We start from the raw sequence: 21,202 nt of genomic DNA, 5'->3' as shown, positions 1-21,202 counted from the left end.
GCAGGTTCTAACAGGTTCCCGAGAGTAGGTTACTAATTATTTGTGTGTGCCGAGAGGGGGTCACTAATTGGTGATTTTGCCACGTGATTTTTGCCTTAGTTATGCCCCTCCTCTCAGCAGTAGCGCGCAGAACTTGAAGCAGTCTAGCAGGAGGTGCACCAGCCGCGGCGCGGGCAGCCTGCGCCTGCATCTCCAAGCTTCCAAGGACCGGCGCAGCGGCTGCATCCTTGCCACATCCCCGCCCAGGAATGCCCCACCCTGTCATGCCCCGCCCAGCCCCATTGGCGCTACGCCACAGTTTGAATCCCACCACCATGGGAACCTGTTACTAAAATTTTTGGATCCCACCACTGCATCCATGGGGCTTTCTCTGTTTGGAAGCGTGATGGATTGCTCTCCTGCATGTGAGAACCTAAGAAACCTGCTAGATCAGACCAATCGTTTATCTAGTCCAGCAGCTTTGCTCCCAAACAAGATTCCCCTGGAAGGCTTACCAAAAAACCGAGTTCATTCTCCCAACACTATTGTCAGGCAGAGAGTTACCGGCTCATGCGCAGTCCCTCATGGCTGCCCACCCATGAAACTGTTTCATTACCTTTTTAAAAAGGTGTAGCTTAGGAGCCGTGTGGCGTAGTGGTTAAGTTTTTGCGCTGCCACTCACACGGTCAGGAGTTCGAGCCCCCTGTGGGTCAGATATCCGGGCAGCTGGCTCATGGTCAACTCAGCCAGCCAGCCATTTCTTGGTCGGTAAATGAGTACCTAGCTCATAGCTACCCTGTTTCTCCTAATATAAGACATCCCCGAAAAATAAGACATAGTAGAGGTTTTGCTGAAGTGCGAAATATAAGGCATCCCCCGAAAGTAAGAGACATAGCAAAGTTTTTGTTTGGAAGCATGCCCGAATTTAACAGAACACAGGAAAAATAAGACATCCCCTGAAAATAAGACATAGCACATCTTTGGGAGCAAAAATTAATATTAGACACTGTCTTATATTCGGGGAAACACGGTAGGGGGTAAAGAATAGCCGGGGAAAGCAATGGCAAACTACCCCACAAAAACGGCTTGCCTATGAAATCACTGCTTGCGGTGGTACCCCAGAGTCGGACACGACTGAAGTGGAAACTTTACCTTTTTTAGCTCATTTTGTCCCACCAGTTTGGGGGAGGACTTTTTTTCAGTGTTTGAGTTCCAATTTCCATTTCATGGGAGTCTGTGAATATACCTGAAAGGAGGGCAGCCCAACCTCATCGGATCAGCAGGCTCAGTATTGGGATGGGAGATCACCAAGGAAGACTGCAGCGGAAGGCAACGGCCACATTCCTCTGCTTCTCGCTGGCCTTGAAAACCCCTTGCTGAGGTTGCCATAAGGCTGTGGTGGCGAACCTTTGGCACTCCACGCTATGGACTACACCATGTACCTACAGGTGACCTCATAGCCTACGGACCGCGATCACCCCTTATGTTCCATGGCAGGCCGCCAAGTGTCAACTGCGGCAGAACTGCTGGTGATCCCTGGCCCTGGGCGACACGCGTTGGCTCCTCACCTGGCCACAGGGCCTTCACGTTTCCTGCCCCCCCGCCTGGTGGAATGCTTCACTTCCAGCTGTCCGGGTTCACCCTGCGGACCTTGGTGAGTTCCCCAGGGCCTGTAAGACGGAGCTATTCCACCGGCTCGGAGGGGCTGGCTGCCCTGCCGCCCCTGGCACTGGAAACCTAACTAAGCTGCCCCTTTTTTCCATCCTGGTAGGGCCCTTGATTCCATCCTGGGCCCCTGCCTCCTCCCCCCTCTCCTTTGGCCTTTAGACTGGGCTTCAGTGTTTTACACAACCTCGTCGTTTAATGTGTTTTATTGTTTTAATTGCTGCTGAATTTCCATCACCGAGTTAGATTTTATGTTATATTGATTTACTGTTCTGAAACAGTCATAGTTGTGAGTCACCGAGTTCCCTTCTCGATGAGGTATGCCTATAAATTTAATAAATAAATAAATAAATTCCCATCAGCCCCTTCCAGCATGGCCAATTGTAGTCCATAACATCTGGAGTGCCAAAGGTTCGCCACCACTGCCATAAGGCGACTTGGCTGAATTATATACCTAAGAATGAACCCACCATCACTATGCCACATGCTTTTATAAAGGTAAAGTTTCCCCTTCAGTCGTGTCTGACCCTGGGGTACCACTGCAGGCAGTGATTTCATAGGCAAGCCGCTGTAGTGGTAGTTTGCCATTGCTTTCCCTGCCATTTCCTTACTCCCCTAGCTGCAAGTGAGCTAGGTACTCATTTAATGTACCAAGAAATGGATGGATGGCTGAGTTGACTATGAGCCAGTTGCCAGATATCTGACCCATTGTGGGGCTCAACTTCCCTGACCGTAGAGTGGCAGGGCATCTTCACCACTACGCTTCATCGCTGTTCTACGCGGCTTCTGTATATGAAGCAGCCTTATTTCAGTCAAAACGTTGGTCCGTCCAGACTTTTGTCTCCTTTTGGTTGAGGTTCCCTTTTCAACACAACGAACCAAGGAGATGTGTCAATAAACCCGCGACATCTTCCTGGATCTTCTTTACATTGAATATTCTGTTGAGTCCTAGTGCTCGCCACCCCCTGCTTCGGATTCTCTGTTCCCGTCAGAGAATCATATTTAAGTGCCGTTTGTGTCAAAACCATTATTGCCTACACTGGTAAACATCAGTCTTTGTAAAAAGATCATTTATAATGTCAGCATGGAGCTTTGACTGGTGAAGCCCAGTGGGAATGGAAGAACTACATTCCTCTCAGGAACAGCAGTAGAGGAACCGGGTTTGATTCCCAGCTCTGCCGCCTGAGCTGTGGAGGCTTATCTGGGGAATTCAGATTAGCCTGTACACTCCCACACACGCCAGCTGGGTGACCTTGGCTAGTCACAGCCTCGAGTTCTCTCAGCCCTCATTACCACCTCACAGGGTGTTTGTTGTGGGAAGGGCAAGAGATTGTAAGCTCCCGAGTCTCCTGCAGGAGAGAAAGGTATAAACCAAACTCTTCTTCCATCAACCCTAAAACCAGCTCTTCTTGCAGCTGCCATTTCTGCTTTTTAATCCAGCCGCGGATCTCTCAACATTGTCGGTTCAGGGTTCAGTTCTCCAGATGTTCATAGACTACAATTCCCATGAGTCCTACCACTTGGCCATGCTGGCAGGAGCTGATGGGAATTGTAGTCCATGAACATCTGGAGGGCCACAGTTTGAAGACCCCTGGTCTAGTTCATCTCTTGACATTAGAGTAGCCAACATTTCCAACCATGAATTGCAGCAAACAGCAATGATCCATGTGTTGTCGAAGGCTTTCACGCAGCCGAATCGACAGTGCAGTGGAGTTAAGGACGAATTCAGCAGCATTCTTCCTGAATGCGAGTCAGTATCTGTGCCGGCATCAGATCCTCTGAAGATGCCAGCCACAGATGCAGGCGAAACGTCAGGAGGGAATGCTGCTAGAACACGGCCATACAGCCCAGAAACCACACAGCACCCCAGCAATGATCCAGTTTCGCTCCTGGCCAGGAAAAACATTGCTGTCTGATTTCTGCTGGTCAAACCACTGTGAAAGGCACAGAGGGCCAGGGGGCAACCTTCGTTGGTGCAGAATATGAAGAATCCCACAATTCAGAGGCAGGCACAACTGCAACATTTCCCTGTAATATTTGTTCTTCCTTCCCAGCCATGCAAGAGATTCATTCTTCAATACCGAAGTCCCTTCCCCTCTTCTGTTCTGGTGACTGGAAAGAAGATGGTGTCCCACCAGGCACAAAACCTCTGGACCCCTTAATAGAAAAAGCATCTTGCAGTCCACCACCTCTGCCACCCAAAGGATTCTTAGGTAAGCTCAGACAAGGCCAAAACCCAAACCCGGGACACAGAGGGTAATGTATTGTCAAAGGCTTTTCATGGTTAGATTAATTGAGTTGTGGTGGGAGTTTTCCGGTTGTGGTCGCGGTCTGGTGGATTTGTTCCTGACGTTGTATCTGTGGTTGGTATCTTCGTGTACCACAGAGAGAAGTGAAACACACAGTGTCCAGTGAGGGAATGTTTAGTGGGGTATATATTGTCCATGTCCCAGGGTGGGAACCAATCAGTAAGTGTTTGGGTGGAACTTACCAGGCAAAGGTGTGGCTGACTGCATTTCAGGTCATGGTGAGCTTTCTCAGTCCGGGGAGTGAGTCACGTTTGCACTCCCTGCAGCAGCAACAGTGACTTACTGATTAGTTACCCACCCTGGAACATGGACAATATATACCTCACTAAATATTCCCTTCACTGAACACAATGTGTAACAGACTTCTCTCTGTGATACACCTCTGAAGATGCCAGCCACAGATGCAGGCAAAACATTAGGAACAAGATCTACCAGACCATGGCCACACAGCCCAGAATACCCACCACAACCACTTACTGATTGGTTCCCCACCCTGGGACATGGACAATATGTACCCCACTAAATATTCCCTTCTCACTGAACACAATGTGTAACAGACTTCTCTCTGTGATACACCTCTGAAGATGCCAGCCACAGATGCAGGCAAAATGTTAGGAACAAGATCTACCAGACCACGCCACACAGCCCAGAAAACTTCACAATTATCTTTACTGATTAGTTTCACTTGACATGGATAATATATGGCCTCATTGAATATTTTCCTCATCGAACAATAATGCAACAGACTTTCTCAGATATTATCTTCAGCTGATGCCAGCCACAGATGCAGGCAAATGTTAGAACAGACGGTCAGGACCATTGCCAGATAGCTCGAAACCCACCGCAACCAACACAGAGGGTAATTTCCTGATACTGGTTGTGGTGGGTTTTCCAGGCTGTGTGGCCGTGGTCTGGTGGATCTAACGTTTCGCCTGCATCTGTGGCTGGCATCTTCAGAGGGAAGTCTGTTACACCCTGTGTCCAGTGAGAAGGGAATGTTTAGTGGGGTATATATTGTCCATGTCCCAGGGTGGGGAACCAATCAGTAAGTGTTTGGATGGAACTTATTTCATTCATTCATTTATTCATTCATTCATTCATTCATTCATTCATTCATTCATTCATTCATTCATTCATTCATTCATTCATTCATTTACTTACCGCCCTCTCCCAAAGGCTCAGGGCGGTGTCCATCAGTCATAAAAACAATTTAAAGCATATAATAATACATAAAATACTAAAACTTGCAGATGGCTTCAACCCTTCCCTCCCCCCTTTGTGTACCCATGGAGGCCAGATGTTCTTTTATGGCTTAAGTTGGAAATCATCCCGCTGGTTAAGTGCCTGGCTTTGAACAGGTCCGCTTACAGGCCCCCCGCGGAAACTCTGTAAGTCCCGCAGGGCCCTGATCTCACCTGGCAGCCTGTTCCACCAGGTAGGGCCAGAGCTCGCAGAAAAGCCCTGGTCCTGTAGAGGCTAGCTGATCGCCTTGGGGCCAGGGATCACCAGTGGACCGCCCATAAAGCGGAGGGCCTAGAAGGGCGAGCATAGGGAGAGACGGGTCCCCTCAGATAAGCAGGGCCAAGGGGTCGCTTAATGGCTTTAAAGGTCAGGCACCAAAACTTTCAACATGACCCGGGTACTCGACAGGTGCCAGTGTAGCTGGTATAGACCGTTTAATCCGTCCCTAGATGCTGCCCCCGAAAGGAGCCTGGCTGCTGCATCTGCACCCAGCTTCAGTTTCCTGATCATGTATTAAAGGTGGCCCGCATAGAGCGAGCTACAGTAGTCTAATCTAGAGGTGACCTAGAGGTGAACTTGCTGATAGTTTCCTGATAGTTCAACACAAACTTCTGCTGACTTCTTTCAAGTTCAAGAGAGCAACCCTATGTAGGCCTGTTTAGAATCCTACTACATCTGTTCAGTGGGGTTTACTTCCAAGATGTGTTTCAGCATCTCTGAATTACTCATTGGAATGTATTTACATTTGTATTGCGTTTTGTCTGCATTGTGAATCCATGCTGGAAAATGGAATAAATAAATAAATATCAGTTGAAGGCCCAACACCTTTTCCTTCATAATAAGGAGAATCTTTTTAGCGCCCTCCAAGGGCAACCTGGAGATTTCCTGAAATTACAACTGATCTCTAGATTGTTCCCCTGAAGAAAATGGCCAGTTTTGGAGGGTGGATTCTCTGGTCTTATACCCTATTGAGATCCTCTGCTCTCAAAACCCCAATTTTTTCAGCATTCATCAGGAAGCCAGCATTATATGCATGTCCTAGGAATTCAGGGGTCTGCACTGTTGAAGCGGCGGATTTACTCGGAGTAGACCACCTTGCAGGACGCAATGTAGACAAGAACTGACAGACACAGTCACCAGTGCAGTTCTATTTATTGCTATCTACTGACAAACCACAGGTGTTTTCAGGCACCCATCACTCTGCTGTCTGTGCTATCTATATACAAATGTGGTACCAATCAGGTGCCCTCACCTTATCAGGTGTTGCACACAGTACAAGCTGTGCACTCAGTCCTATTTTGCACACGGCACCTGCTAGAAGGAGAGTCCAGCTGTCATTTAGATTTTGCTCATCTAAACACATGTTCTGACACCCCTTCCAAAATCGGTATGACAGTATTTACATTATTTACAACGTTGACAGACACCACATTTAGCTGTTCACACAGTAGCTCCTATTTTTCTTTGCATTTCGCGGCGCATCGCCACATTCGGGTTTAGAATCCACATATTGCAGTTTGATGAACCCACTTCACCAAAGTTCACGCCCACGCTCATATTTGACACCTGTATATTTTGTTCTGGCTTTGCCTCGGTTTCAGCTAAACGGATGGCTGTCTGTGAGTCTTCTAGCAGTGGTATTGGTTGTTGGACATTCTCATTCTGTCAACAACGCCTTTAGCCACAACAGTTTGTTACATGTTTCAGATATGGCATAGAACTCGGCCTCAGCAGTTAACAGACTGACTGAGGTCTGCCTACGGGAGTTCCAGGCAAAAATGCTGCTCTCCATGCTGGCAGGGGCTGATGGGAATTGTAGTCCGTGAACATCTGGAGAGCCGCAGGTTGCAGACCCCTGCAGGTCTAAATGGCCCTCTGACCCCATGTCTCCTTTTCGATTTGCCTCCTAGATAAACTGTTTTACATCTACACTTCAGGCACTACAGGAATGCCCAAAGCTGCAATCATAGTTCATTGCAGGTACCCAGCGGTAGCAAGTGGTGGGATCCAAAAATTTTAGTAACAGGTTCAGCGGTGGATTCAAACTGTGGTGTAGCCAATGGGGCTGGGCTGGGCGGGCACGACGGGCTGACCGGCATTGCGGGGCAGGGCGCTCCTGGGAGGGGCTGTGGTAAAGGATGCAGTCACCGCTACCGTCCTTGCTGGAAACTAATGCACGCAGGCGCAGGCTGCCACGCGACCGGGTGTACTCTGCTAGACTGCTCAAGTTCACAAGACTACCGCGGAGAGGAGGGGCATAACTAAGGCAAAAATCAATGCAGAAAAATCACCAGTTAGTAACCCTCGGCACACACAAATAATTAGGTAACTCCATTTCGAACCGGGTGAGAACCTGCTGGATCCCACCTCTGGGTAGGGGGTTGCACTACAGGATAAATAGGTATGGCTCAGTCACCTGTAATCCTAGCTTGTCCCTACATGTGTTATATACAATAAATAATAATTATATCCTGTCAAATTGCAACCAATTAATGGAAACCCCAGCAGCATGGGGTTTTCAAGGCAAGAGATGAACAGAGATTTTTTTGTGTGTGTCATTACTGTCCTCTGCATAAAACCCTGGACTTTCTGGCTGGTCCAACCGTGCTTCTGAGCTCTGGCAAGATCAGATGAGGCTGGGCTACTGGGCAGCCTTGTGGTGTGTACTGGACTAGAATTGAGCTACGTTCTCTTAAAGGGGCATCTTGTGTTAATCAGGATTTCTATAAGGGCGACCTTATATCTCCAGATGTTATGATCATACTCATCAGCCCCTGCCAGCATGGCCAATTGGGCATGCTGGCAGGGGCTGATGGGAATTGTACTCCATAACATCTGGAGCGCCAAAGGTTCGCCACCACGGTCTTAGCCGAAGCGTGCTACCAACCTGGGTAAAACAAGGGGGGGACTTGCCCAAATGGTAAAAATTACCGAATAGGTCAAAATTAAGCTAGAGTCCACCAACCAGAGGTGGGATCCAGCAGGTTCTCACAGGTTCCGGAGAGTAGGTTACTAATTATTTGTGTGTGCCGAGAGGGGGTTACTAATGGGTGATTTTGCCACGTGATTTCTGCCTTAGTTACGCCCCTCCTCTCAGCAGTAGCGCGCAGAACTGGAAGCAGTCTAGCAGGAGGTGCACCGGCATGCGTGGCAGCCTGCGCGCTCGCGCGGGCACCGCTTTCCCCGCCTAAGGACTTCGCAGCGGCTGCTGCCCTGCTACAGCCCCGCCTATCGCGTGTCCTCCCACCCAGCCCCATTGGCGCTACACCACAGTTTGAATCCCACCACCATGGGAACCTGTTACTAAAATTTTTGGATCCCACCACTGCCACCAACATTCTAAAACTGTGAGAATTTATGCCAGCGTAAGCATTTGTGAGTCCATGCTCTGATGTTTTATTGAATAAAGTGAGCTCTGACTCACAAAGGGTTCTTTTTCTGGGATAAATGTTGTCTATGAAGTGCCTGTGGACTTCTGTTTTGCTGCAGCAGACTGACACGGCTGCCTCTCTGAAAAGGCCCAGAGAATGTAGAGAAAGTTAATCAGTGTTTTGGGGGAAGGTTCAGGAAAACATTGGGCGCACTAGGAACTCACAGCGTCTTGACAGCTGAATCCTATGCATTTTTATTTGGAAGTAAATTGCTCAGTACAGCGGGATTTATTCCTGTGTAAGTGTGCATAGGACTGCAGCCTTGAGATTTTAATTTGTGGTTTGCATTGTTGCTTGTTGGGGATTAAATATTCATTTTAACTCCCTCTCCCAGAGTTCTGAAACTATCTGAGCCAGGCCCAATTCAGGGGTGGGGGGCCTGGTGTGACAGCCTTCAGTAGCCCCCCCCCCCAAAAAAAATTGCTTTCCTTGTTTGTGCATGCCACTACAGCACACAGAGGAAGGGGTAGTGTAGCTGTTTTCTGTTTGTGGAATCTCTGCGGGCCAGGCTAAATGGAAAGCGAAAGAATTCCACTTCACCTACTCTTGTGCTCCTCCTAGCGGGAAATGGGAGCTTGTCCAAAAAGGCTCCAGTGGTATCCAGAAGTCTCTGGAGCAATTGCTCATCTCCTGTTGGATAAGAGTTGCCAACCTCCAGGGGGTGACAGGAGAGTGCCTGGGATTACAGCTGGAAGAGATCAGTTCACCTGGAGCATGGACTCTATGGCATTCTATCCCACTGACGTCCCTACCCTTGCTAAACCCCGCCCCCGGGCTCCACCCCCTAAACCAATCCAATCCAACCAGAAGTACCATACATTCCAAGTACAAAAACAGGATCATTGTTATATATCATGTAAAACATGGATTAAAAATGTAGCAACTGCTTCAGAAATTTCTACATTAGGGCTGTTCAATAGCTTAGACATTTTTAGTTTGTCTGAGAGAAACATAAATTCTAGAGGTAGTAAAGCTCCCAGATCGGTTCTAATATCATTATACCTCGAACAGTAAAGCAGGATATGAGGGATTGAGTCCATAGCGTTGGGACAGTATCGACAACAACGGTCACTTTGTGGGATGTTAAGGAAATGACCTTAACCCCCTAAATATACAGGTATTTCCCAACCCAGAGTTAACAACCCTATGCGGGTTGTGTGTCTGGGGAGGCAACAGAATATTGCTGTCTCTTTCTCTCTAAAACCCTGACCCTGTAGCCCTTTCCGCACGGGCGGAATAGAGCACCCCAAAGACGGCAAAAACGCTGTCCCGGGGAAGCGTTCGCACAGGAGGCGCTGTTGCTTCGCAGCATCGCCGCCCTGGCCGCCCTGGAGCAGCATAAAGCCACTTTAAACCTCCCTCATTGAGCGAGGTTTTTGAAAAGTGGCGTCTTCCCGCCGGCGTAGTGCAAACCACACCGGCGGGATGCCGCCGGTTTTCCCGTCACCTCCACTGATCTGCCTGTCCAGCACCACTCTGTAGGGCTGCATGGACCCGCCCACGCTGCATGGACCCACCCACGCTGCATGGACCCACCTGCATGGACCCCTCCAGGGGTCGGAGGGCAGCGTGGGCAGGTCCACGCAGCCCTCCAGAGCGACGCTGGACAGGCAGGTCAATGGAGGCGGCGGCTCTCCTGTGTGGCGCATCTGCGGGGCTGCTCGCATGCTGCCGTGCGAGCAGTCCCCGAGCCTCCACCGGCATGATTTATGCCAGTGAAGCTACGTTTCCGCCACTGTGCGGAAAGGGCCTGAGATATCACAAAAGACTATAGAGTCATCTCACATTATTGGTGGGAGTGGGTAGGGCCATTCATGTCTGGTATGATTTCCAACTTCCTGCAACCTGGAGATATCCCGGAATGACAACTGATCTGCAGACTAGAGCGATCGGTTTCCCTGGAGAACATGGCCACTTTGGAGGATGGACTCTATGACCTGAGGAGGTCTCTCCTTTTCCTGGTGTCCACAGCCAAATCTCCAGGAATTTCTAACCTGAACATGGTAACTCTAATCTCTGGTCATTGGTGGACTCTTTGCTGGGTCTTGGGCTGTTTTAACAGGGTAGGTGTATAGAAGACACTACAACAGATACTACACCTTGGCATATATAAACTCAATACTTGAGTCATAAACAAATGATTTACAATTGTGGCAATTGATTTATAATTGTGACAGTCCCAATCTTTTGATCATCAGAAGTGAAGATTGGGACTGTCACAGTTATAAATCAATTGTCACAATTGTGATTCATTTGTTTATGACTCAAGTATTGAGTTTATATATGCCAAGGTGTAGTATCTGTTGTAGGATCTTGATGTCAGGCTCTCGAACGTGGAAATAACAGAGACCATAGGAAAGTCCTAAAGCAGTTTATTTCTACAACGCGTAGAGTAACAGAGAAAGCTGAATCTAAGCTCTCCCGCTTAGATCCAGAGATTATATCCTTCAATCCCCCCCCCCATTTGATTCCCGCCAAATGTGTTTCACAAAGTGTATAACATTTGCACTACAGAGCTTCAAGAAACCTGGGAACGTTTGCACCTTCCCACAGGAGGGCTGGCGCCAGGGAATTGCCAGGAAGGGGAAAGGGAAACAGGAAAGCATTGACAGGAAACATTTGCAATTCTTACACAGCAAGACATCTGGGCATTGACAGGCTTGGTACTGACACTTGGGCTGTAACAGATCCCCAGAAATGCTGGCTCTTGTTGCCAACTCCAAGTCACAGTTTGTACACATACGAACAGGCAAGTTGTTCATTGATCAGCTAAACAAAACACACGCAATATTGGGCATTCTGTGTTAGGACCCCAATTGGGAATTGTATTCGTTCAGCCAACAAAAAAATTATTTGATTTTTAGAAAACACGATGTCGACATCTTTATTTAGGAACTCCCATTTTGCAATATTGAATTGCAAACTCCGGTTTGATTGTCTAATTGTAATGAATTTTTAAAAATATCATTCATGAGTAATGGAAAAGACAGTGAATGTCTGTAGCACATTGTTCTGAAAAAGTGCTCTGTTGGGTGAGATTGCACTGTCGTGTTTATTCCCTGCATATAGTCAATGAAATACTGGTGATGGAGAACAAAACTGCCTCAGGCATGCAAACCCTATGGGAGAGGTGTTTCTGTCTCTATTTAGATGGCTTTTTTTTGGCCCGGCTGCTCATGTCCGGTTTTCTCTCGCATTCCAGGTATTTCCGTATGGCAACTTTGGTGTTTAATGGCTTCCGCATGAGGCCGGATGACGTGGTCTACGACTGTCTTCCCTTGTATCATGCAGCAGGTAAGTCTAGCACAAGAGGGTCGAACTCATTTGTTACGAGGAATTTGCGACAAAGGGGCCAGCCCCAGAATGGCACTTGGGGTGTGTGTGCCTGGACTGGTGAGCTCACAGCGGGGTGGGGTGGGTGCCTTGAGAGGGCTTATCAGGCCCGCGAGCCAGCTGAGAGAGCCCCCCCCCCTCACTCCTGAGGGGGCAGGTCTCTGCAGCCCTACAGAGTGGTGCTGGACAGGCAGATCAATGGAGGTGACGGGATTGCCTCAGCTGTCTTGTGGGCCTGATAAGTTTCCTCAAAAGGCCAGATCCAACCTCTGGGCTGCATGTTTGACATCTCTGGTCTAGCGCATTAGGAGAAAGCTGAGTGGTAGAACAACCATTTGGCATGCAGAAGGTCGTAGGTTCAATTCTCAGCATCTCTGTTTGAAAGAATCAGATAGGAGGTGATCTGGAAAATCTCACCAGAAGGCCCTGGACAGCAGGTGCCAGTCTGAGTAAACAATACTTCATGGACCGCTGAAGGCAGCTTCATGGTATCATCATCATCATCAAACCTTTGTTGGCATCTCAGAAATAAGCTAGATAATATAAAAAGTAGTAATATAAAAATATAAAAAGAACTACAGCCAGAGGGGAAACTATAGTCCATCCTTGCCATTCATTTTAGGAGTGCAGCTTAACAATATGATACAGGAATTTAGGAGGAGGAGTTTGGATTTATATCCCCCTTCTCTCCTGTAAGGTGACTCAAAGGGGCTTACAAACTCCTTTCCCTTCCCCCCCTCACAACAAACACCCTGTGAGGTAGGTGGGGCTGAGAGAGCTCCGAAGAACTGTGACTAGCCCAAGGTCACCTAGCTGGCATGTGTTGGAGTGCACAAGCTAATCTGATTCCCCAGATAAGCCTCCACATCTCAAGAGGCGGAGTGGGGAATCAACCCCAGTTTCCCAGATTAGAGTGCACCTGCTCTTAACTACTACACCACGGTGGCTCTCAATTCAGAAGAAGAAGTTGGATTTATATCCCCCCCTTCTCTCCTGTAAAGAGACTCAAAGGGGCTGACAAACTCCTTTCCTTTCCCCCCTCACAACAAACACCCTGTGAGGTAGGTGGGGCTGAGAGAGCTCCAAAGAACTGTGACTAGCCCAAGGTCACCCAGCTGGCGTGTGTTGGAATGAATTCCCTAGATAAGCCTCCACAGAGCAGAGCAGGGAATCAAACCCGGTTCCTCCAGATTAGAGTACACCTGCTCTTAACCCCTACGCTACTGCAGGTTATTTAGCTACTGATTCTGTTGTATAACACTAATGTTGTTGTTCAGTAGAAAGACTCTCGCCTTTGTCCTACAAGGGGGACAGTAACGTTGTCCTAATTGCATCATAAAAAGGGCAACAAAATAATATATGACCAACAGACTCTGCAGATTTCAGACTGCATGCACGTAATCTTTGTTGACAGGGAATGTTTAGATGTCTCCCCACTGTAATTGCTGAAGGTAGAGCATTACACCTAGGAAATGACATTGATCTTTGAAGTCCTGGCAAAGGTAAATGGTAAACTTACTTAGCCCGGCTGTCTGTGGGGAATGGAATTCCCAGAGAGAGTGGGGAACAAGATCCAGCAGGTTTCCTGATTAGATTTGATGTTCCTGGTCAAATAACCTCCTTTTTAGAAATTGAATGATCTTTCCTGCTGAAAGCATGTTCAAAGAGTCCAAAGAAGAAGAAGAAGAGTTTGGATTTATATCCCCCCCTTTCTCTCCTGCAGGAGACTCAAAGGGGCTGACAATCTCCTTGCCCTTCCTCCCTCACAACAAACACCCTGTGAGGTGGGTGGGGCTGAGAGAGCTCTGAGAAGCTGTGACTAGCCCAAGGTCCCCCAGCTGGCGTGTGTGGGAGTGCACAGGCCAATCTGAATCCCCCAGAGAAGCCTCCACAGCTCAGGCGGCAGAGCTGGGAATCAAACCCGGTTCCTCCAGATTAGATACACGAGCTCTTAACCTCCTACGCCACTGCTGCTTCACACCATGAAGTTCTCCACATTCGGTTCCTCTTTGGGCTCTTTGAATGTGCTTTCAAAGGAGCCGGCCTACCGCCGTGGCACCCACCTGAGCTCCCTGCCGCCGAGCCCTGAACCCCATCGTCCCTGCAGGATGGCTTCTGGGAGCCAGCCTGCAAAGAGGTGGGGGGGGGGCAGGGCTTGGTGGCGGGCAGCCTGCCGCTGCAGCGCCTCCCCCCTGAACCCTGCCCCCAAGCCCCACCTTACCCTGGCCTCCCTGCTGGCTCCCATAAGTAGGGTGCAGGGAGCTGGGGGAGGGGGGGCACGGGGCGCCGGTCATGCCCCCGGGCACCATTTAGGCCCGGTACACCACTGGGTGAAGGCCCTGACTTTCAAAGGCTAAAAGGTGGACGACGTGGCCTGACGAAAGGAGAGCGAGGCTTGCTTTCCATCAGGCGTGAATCTGGAATTGCCTCCCTCAGTTTGTTTAGCTTGGCAGAGAACCTGGGCAATATTATTGTCATCCCCTTGTGCTCTGGGTTGGTGGGGATTGTTTGTTCCTTGATTATTTTCATCCTTCCTTCTGATTAGATTTGTGGTGATTCTCCCCATTCCAGCTCTTATAGTCCCTCTGTCGTGTTTCACCTCCTCCAGGCTTAATTACTTGCTGTTCATTTGGTATTCCTGCCTGGATCTCGCACGAGTTGCTTTCCCTGGAAGGGAATTTTTAATTGCCACTTTTCCCTTTCCAACTCAAGCAACCATGATTTATCTGTTACTTTATGGGATCATAATTGAGCAATTACAAAACTAGAATTATGAGGGGGGAAGTTAAGCACTTTATAAGTGTGTGCGTGTTAAGTGCTGTCAAGCAGTGGCGTAGTGCCAACAGAGCCGGTGGGGGTGCGACGCCCCGGGTGTGCGGCATGGCATGGGCATTTCGGGGCGGGGATGTGTGGGCCTGCGGCAGGGGCACAGGGCATGCGCGTGCCCCAGGCGCAGTTCTCCCTTGCTTCGCCCTTGCTGTCAAGTCACTTCCAACTTAAAGGAGCAGCAGTGGCGTAGGAGGTTAAAAGTTCGTGTATCTAATCTGGAGGAACCGGGTTTGATTCCCAGCTCTGCCACCTGAGCTGTAGAGGCTTATCTGGGGAATTCAGATTAGCCTGTACACTCCCACACACGCCAGCTGGGTGACCTTGGACTAGTCACAGCTTCTGGGAGCTATCTCAGCCCCACCCATCTCACAGGGTGTTTGTTGTGAGGGGGGAAGGGTAAGGAGATTGTAAGCAGGAGAGAAAGGGGGAGATATAAATCCAAACTACCTCCTCCCTCCCTCCCTCCCTCTCTTCCTGTTCCTTTGTTCCTTGTTCTTGTTCCTGTTCCTTGTTCCTTGTTCTTGTTCCTGTTGTTGCTGTTGCTGTTGCTGTTGCTTGCTGCTGTTGTTGTTGTTGTTGTTGTTGTTGTTGTTCTTCTTCTCTTCTTCTTCTTCTTCTTCTTTTCTTCTTCTTCTTCTCTTCTTCTTCTTTTCTTCTTCTTCTTCTCTTCTTCTTCTTCTTCTTTTCTTCTTCTTTTCTTCTTCTTCTTCTTCTTCTTTTCTTCTTTTCTTCTTCTTCTTTTCTTCTTCTTCTTCCAGACTTCATGATTGACAGTGCTTTTTTCTCTTGTCCGTACATTCTAGGCAACATTGTTGGGATTGGCCAGAGCCTCCTGCATGGGATGACGGTGGTGATCCGGAAGAAATTCTCAGCTTCTAACTTCTGGGATGACTGTGTCAAGTACAACTGTACGGTAAGACGGGAGCCCAAACCCAACCCTAATGGAGGTGGGGTGGGATTTGATGCCAACGTTCTGTTGCATTCAGGCTTCCTGTCTGGAAATGAAAAACTAGACTTTTCTTGTGTCTTTCTCGGGACCCTTTCTCGGCATAAAAAACCCCCAAACAAATGCAGAGGCTGGAGGCCCCCCCTCTCTCTGAGAGGAAGGGCTGGAGCCCACTTCTCTCTGAGAGGCTACCTCTCAGAAAGAGTGGCGCTCCAGTCTCCTTTGATCCACCCCCCACCCCCATCAAGTTTTCTCTGCCCATGGATCACAGCGTCCATGGGCAGTAACATATTTCCCATCCACCATCGCCCCCGCCATCCTCATCAAGATTTCTCTGCCCATGGATCACAGGGTCCATGGCCTGCATCTGTGGCTGGCATCTTCAGAGGTGTATCACAGAGGGGAGTCATAGAATGTATCACAGTGTGTAACAGACTTCCCTCTGTGATACACCTCTGAAGATGCCAGACACAGATGCAGGTGAAACATTAGGAGTAAGATCCACCAGGCCACGGCCGCACAGCCCGGAAAACCCACCAGAACCTGTAAAACCTCAGTATTCAGGTTAAATTGCCATATTGGCACTTTGCGGTAAATAAGTGAGTTTTGATTTGCGGTTTGGGCACTCGGTCTCGAAAAGGTTCGCCATCACTGGTATAGGCTATTACCTGTTGTTAGTTTGGCAATAACTTTGTCAAAGACATTGGTGCATGGACCCAGGCGGATGGATAAATTGTTACTAACAAACAATTAAAAACTAATGGAGCAGTTCACTTGTTCTAAGAGCAGCAGTGGCGTAGTGTCTAAGAGCAGGTGCACTCTGATCTGGAGGAACCGGGTTTGATTCCCAGCTCTGCTGCCTGAGTTGTGGAGGCTTATTTGGGGAATTCAGATTAGCCTATGTACTCCCACACATGCCAACTGGGTGACCTTGGGCTAGTCACAGCTTCTCGGAGCTCTCTCAGCCCCACCCACCTCACAGGGTGTTTGTTGTGAGGGGGGAAGGGCAAGGAGATTGTAAGCCCCTTTGAGTCTCCTATAGGAGAGAAAGGGGGGATATAAATCCAAACTCTTCTTCTTCTAATGACAGAAGAGTCTAAAGCTGCCAAACGTATGGCAGAGTGGAGCCTGCCATTGTGTTTCACCTTTTCCCTTCTCTCTCCTTTTTCCATCTGTCGGCTGCAGATTATACAGTACATCGGGGAGATTTGTCGCTATCTTTTAAACCAGCCATCACAGGAAGCGGAACGCAAGCACCGAGTGCGAATGGCCTTGGGCAACGGCCTGCGGGCCTCCATTTGGAAGGAGTTCACCACCCGGTTTGGCATCCCACAGATAGCCGAATTTTATGGCGCCACCGAATGCAATTGCAGTGTGGGCAACTTTGACAACAAGGTGGGAAGATTTCGTCATGTTGGCATTTTGCATCTCATTTTTTTAAATATAAGATCCCTTGGAAAAATCGCTACCCAGCAAATCACCCCCAACTGAACATCTTGTTTCCTTGGTTCACAAATGAAGGCCATTGGCTTTTTAAAAAGGCTTAAAAGAAAGCCCATGTGGCTTAATGATTAAGAGCAGTGATCTGGAGAACCGGGTTTGATTCTCCACTCCTCCACATGAAGCCTGCTGGGTAACCTTGGGCTAGTCAAAGTTCTCTCCGTACCCACCGATCTCACAAGGTGTCTGTTAAGGGGAGGGAAAGGAAGGAGTTTGTAAGCCACGTTGAGACTCTTTAGGGTAGAGAAAGGCAGGGTATAAACAACCTGTTGTTGTTGTTGTTGTTGTTGTTGTCCTCCTCCTCCTCCTCCTCCTCCTCCTCCTCCTCCCTTCTCCCTGGTCGAATCCCCACTTGAAACTTGCACGCAGATCCAAACCTGTTCGTTGTAAAACTGTGTTCTCTTCATCGGAGTTTCTCCCTCCCCACCGCAGCGAGCACACAGCAGACACACCGAGTTGCAGAGCTCGCTTCGCCGGTCTCCCCTGATTGGCTGGCGTGCCTTGAGGGGGCGGGACCTTTTCCCACTGCAGAAACGTACATTGTAGGGTCGTGATAAAAAAAACCAGTGTGTAAAAGTTTAACATTTAACTGTTTAACTGTGCAAACAGTTAATCGTTACCTGTGTAAACCATTAACGATTCAAAGTTACACGTTTGACTGTAACGTTTGCATTCCCTTCTGCTGGCCGATCGCAAAAGCGGAAACAAAACCAAGGAAAGGCTGCGCGCGCATCACAGCGCTGATTGGTTGCCCGAATTCCGCATCACACTCCAGGGTGGGAAACGAGTCAGGGTTTCAACCCTCATCCCTCCCCTCAGATCAGCTCTGAACCATGTTAATGTGGTCTATGCCACATGCAACCAGGTCCTGCCGGAACACGGATTAATGGGGAGAACGAGCTCCAGAAATGGAATCTGCCACGCAAGCAATGGGGAGGTCATCCCTCAAACCCGGTTAGTTTGTGTTCTGAAACCTAGTTAAGACGATAGTGGGGATTCGACCTCTTTCCTTCTTCTTCCTTCATGTGCAAAAGGATGCTCCTGTAGTTGTGAACAGATGCAGTGGAGAGATAACGAGAGCTGTATTCAGACACAGCAATAAACCATGCTTAGATCAAACCCCACAAATTAATTCATACTATCCAAATGATAAGTTGTGTCACAGGAATGCAGTCAACCCAATGTATACCACGTGCAGAGATGGGATCCAGCAGGTTCTCACAGGTTCCCGAGAGTAGGTTACTAATTATTGGTGTGTGCCGAGAGGGGGTTACTAATTGGCGATTTTACCACTTGATTTTTGCCTTAGTTACGCCCCTCCTCTCAGCAGTAGCGCACAGAACTTGAAGCAGTATAGCAGGAGGTGCACCAGCGTATGTAGCAGCCTGTGCCTGCGTGCATTCGTTTCCCGCCCAAGGACCGGCGCAGCGGCTGCGTCCTTGCAACAGCCCCACCCAGCCCCATTTGCACTACGCCACAGTTTGAATCCCACCACCATGGGAACCTGTTACTAAAATTTTTGGATCCCATCACTGACCACGTGGAAACAAACTGGGATTTCAAACTACGTTTTTCAGCTGGTTTGATAACTGTGGTTTCTGCTAATAGTGTTTTGTTCTGACTTCTACATTCACAAACTAAGGCACTGAGAAGCGTCGCTTCTTAACTAGTCTCCCAGCTACTAATGTGGCAAAGGGGAGGAGAGAATGCAGTGGGGATGGTGAAGGTCAGCAAGAAGCCGCTAAACTAGTCTCTTGAAGGATTTGTTAGTGGTAGTGGTAGACCAGTGGTGGCGAACCTTTGGCACTCCAGCTGTTATGGACTACAATTCCCATCAGCCTGGGGGGGGGGGGTGGGGGGGGGGGGGGGTGGGGGGGGGGGGGGGTGGGGGGGGGGGGGGGTGGGGGGGGGGGGGGGTGGGGGGGGGGGGGGGTGGGGGGGGGGGGGGGTGGGGGGGGGGGGGGGTGGGGGGGGGGGGGGGTGGGGGGGGGGGGGGGTGGGGGGGGGGGGGGGTGGGGGGGGGGGGGGGTGGGGGGGGGGGGGGGTGGGGGGGGGGGGGGGTGGGGGGGGGGGGGGGTGGGGGGGGGGGGGGGTGGGGGGGGGGGGGGGTGGGGGGGGGGGGGGGTGGGGGGGGGGGGGGGTGGGGGGGGGGGGGGGTGGGGGGGGGGGGGGGTGGGGGGGGGGGGGGGTGGGGGGGGGGGGGGGTGGGGGGGGGGGGGGGTGGGGGGGGGGGGGGGTGGGGGGGGGGGGGGGTGGGGGGGGGGGGGGGTGGGGGGGGGGGGGGGTGGGGGGGGGGGGGGGTGGGGGGGGGGGGGGGTGGGGGGGGGGGGGGGTGGGGGGGGGGGGGGGTGGGGGGGGGGGGGGGTGGGGGGGGGGGGGGGTGGGGGGGGGGGGGGGTGGGGGGGGGGGGGGGTGGGGGGGGGGGGGGGTGGGGGGGGGGGGGGGTGGGGGGGGGGGGGGGTGGGGGGGGGGGGGGGTGGGGGGGGGGGGGGGTGGGGGGGGGGGGGGGTGGGGGGGGGGGGGGGTGGGGGGGGGGGGGGGTGGGGGGGGGGGGGGGTGGGGGGGGGGGGGGGTGGGGGGGGGGGGGGGTGGGGGGGGGGGGGGGTGGGGGGGGGGGGGGGTGGGGGGGGGGGGGGGTGGGGGGGGGGGGGGGTGGGGGGGGGGGGGGGTGGGGGGGGGGGGGGGTGGGGGGGGGGGGGGGTGGGGGGGGGGGGGGGTGGGGGGGGGGGGGGGTGGGGGGGGGGGGGGGTGGGGGGGGGGGGGGGTGGGGGGGGGGGGGGGTGGGGGGGGGGGGGGGTGGGGGGGGGGGGGGGTGGGGGGGGGGGGGGGTGGGGGGGGGGGGGGGTGGGGGGGGGGGGGGGTGGGGGGGGGGGGGGGTGGGGGGGGGGGGGGGTGGGGGGGGGGGGGGGTGGGGGGGGGGGGGGGTGGGGGGGGGGGGGGGTGGGGGGGGGGGGGGGTGGGGGGGGGGGGGGGTGGGGGGGGGGGGGGGTGGGGGGGGGGGGGGGTGGGGGGGGGGGGGGGTGGGGGGGGGGGGGGGTGGGGGGGGGGGGGGGTGGGGGGGGGGGGGGGTGGGGGGGGGGGGGGGTGGGGGGGGGGGGGGGTGGGGGGGGGGGGGGGTGGGGGGGGGGGGGGGTGGGGGGGGGGGGGGGTGGGGGGGGGGGGGGGTGGGGGGGGGGGGGGGTGGGGGGGGGGGGGGGTGGGGGGGGGGGGGGGTGGGGGGGGGGGGGGGTGGGGGGGGGGGGGGGTGGGGGGGGGGGGGGGTGGGGGGGGGGGGGGGTGGGGGGGGGGGGGGGTGGGGGGGGGGGGGGGTGGGGGGGGGGGGGGGTGGGGGGGGGGGGGGGTGGGGGGGGGGGGGGGTGGGGGGGGGGGGGGGTGGGGGGGGGGGGGGGTGGGGGGGGGGGGGGGTGGGGGGGGGGGGGGGTGGGGGGGGGGGGGGGTGGGGGGGGGGGGGGGTGGGGGGGGGGGGGGGTGGGGGGGGGGGGGGGTGGGGGGGGGGGGGGGTGGGGGGGGGGGGGGGTGGGGGGGGGGGGGGGTGGGGGGGGGGGGGGGTGGGGGGGGGGGGGGGTGGGGGGGGGGGGGGGTGGGGGGGGGGGGGGGTGGGGGGGGGGGGGGGTGGGGGGGGGGGGGGGTGGGGGGGGGGGGGGGTGGGGGGGGGGGGGGGTGGGGGGGGGGGGGGGTGGGGGGGGGGGGGGGTGGGGGGGGGGGGGGGTGGGGGGGGGGGGGGGTGGGGGGGGGGGGGGGTGGGGGGGGGGGGGGGTGGGGGGGGGGGGGGGTGGGGGGGGGGGGGGGTGGGGGGGGGGGGGGGTGGGGGGGGGGGGGGGTGGGGGGGGGGGGGGGTGGGGGGGGGGGGGGGTGGGGGGGGGGGGGGGTGGGGGGGGGGGGGGGTGGGGGGGGGGGGGGGTGGGGGGGGGGGGGGGTGGGGGGGGGGGGGGGTGGGGGGGGGGGGGGGTGGGGGGGGGGGGGGGTGG

General features: G+C 53.3%; 1 protein-coding gene across 1 annotated transcript in view; it reads left to right on the top strand.

The window, feature by feature from the left end:
* LOC125441557 (long-chain fatty acid transport protein 4-like) overlaps positions 1-21,202 on the top strand; it is a 67,566-nt gene that overhangs the window by 43,976 nt on the left and 2,388 nt on the right. The window contains exons 5-9 of the mRNA XM_048512165.1: positions 3,699-3,857; positions 7,106-7,175; positions 11,829-11,920; positions 15,592-15,701; positions 16,920-17,129. Coding sequence (XP_048368122.1) covers positions 3,699-3,857; positions 7,106-7,175; positions 11,829-11,920; positions 15,592-15,701; positions 16,920-17,129 — 641 coding nt within the window. The remainder of the gene's footprint in view (positions 1-3,698; positions 3,858-7,105; positions 7,176-11,828; positions 11,921-15,591; positions 15,702-16,919; positions 17,130-21,202) is intronic.

This window comes from Sphaerodactylus townsendi, linkage group LG12 (genome assembly GCF_021028975.2).
Source record: "Sphaerodactylus townsendi isolate TG3544 linkage group LG12, MPM_Stown_v2.3, whole genome shotgun sequence".
Lineage (NCBI taxonomy): Eukaryota > Metazoa > Chordata > Lepidosauria > Squamata > Sphaerodactylidae > Sphaerodactylus > Sphaerodactylus townsendi.
This window is presented reverse-complemented; position numbering and strand designations above follow the sequence as displayed.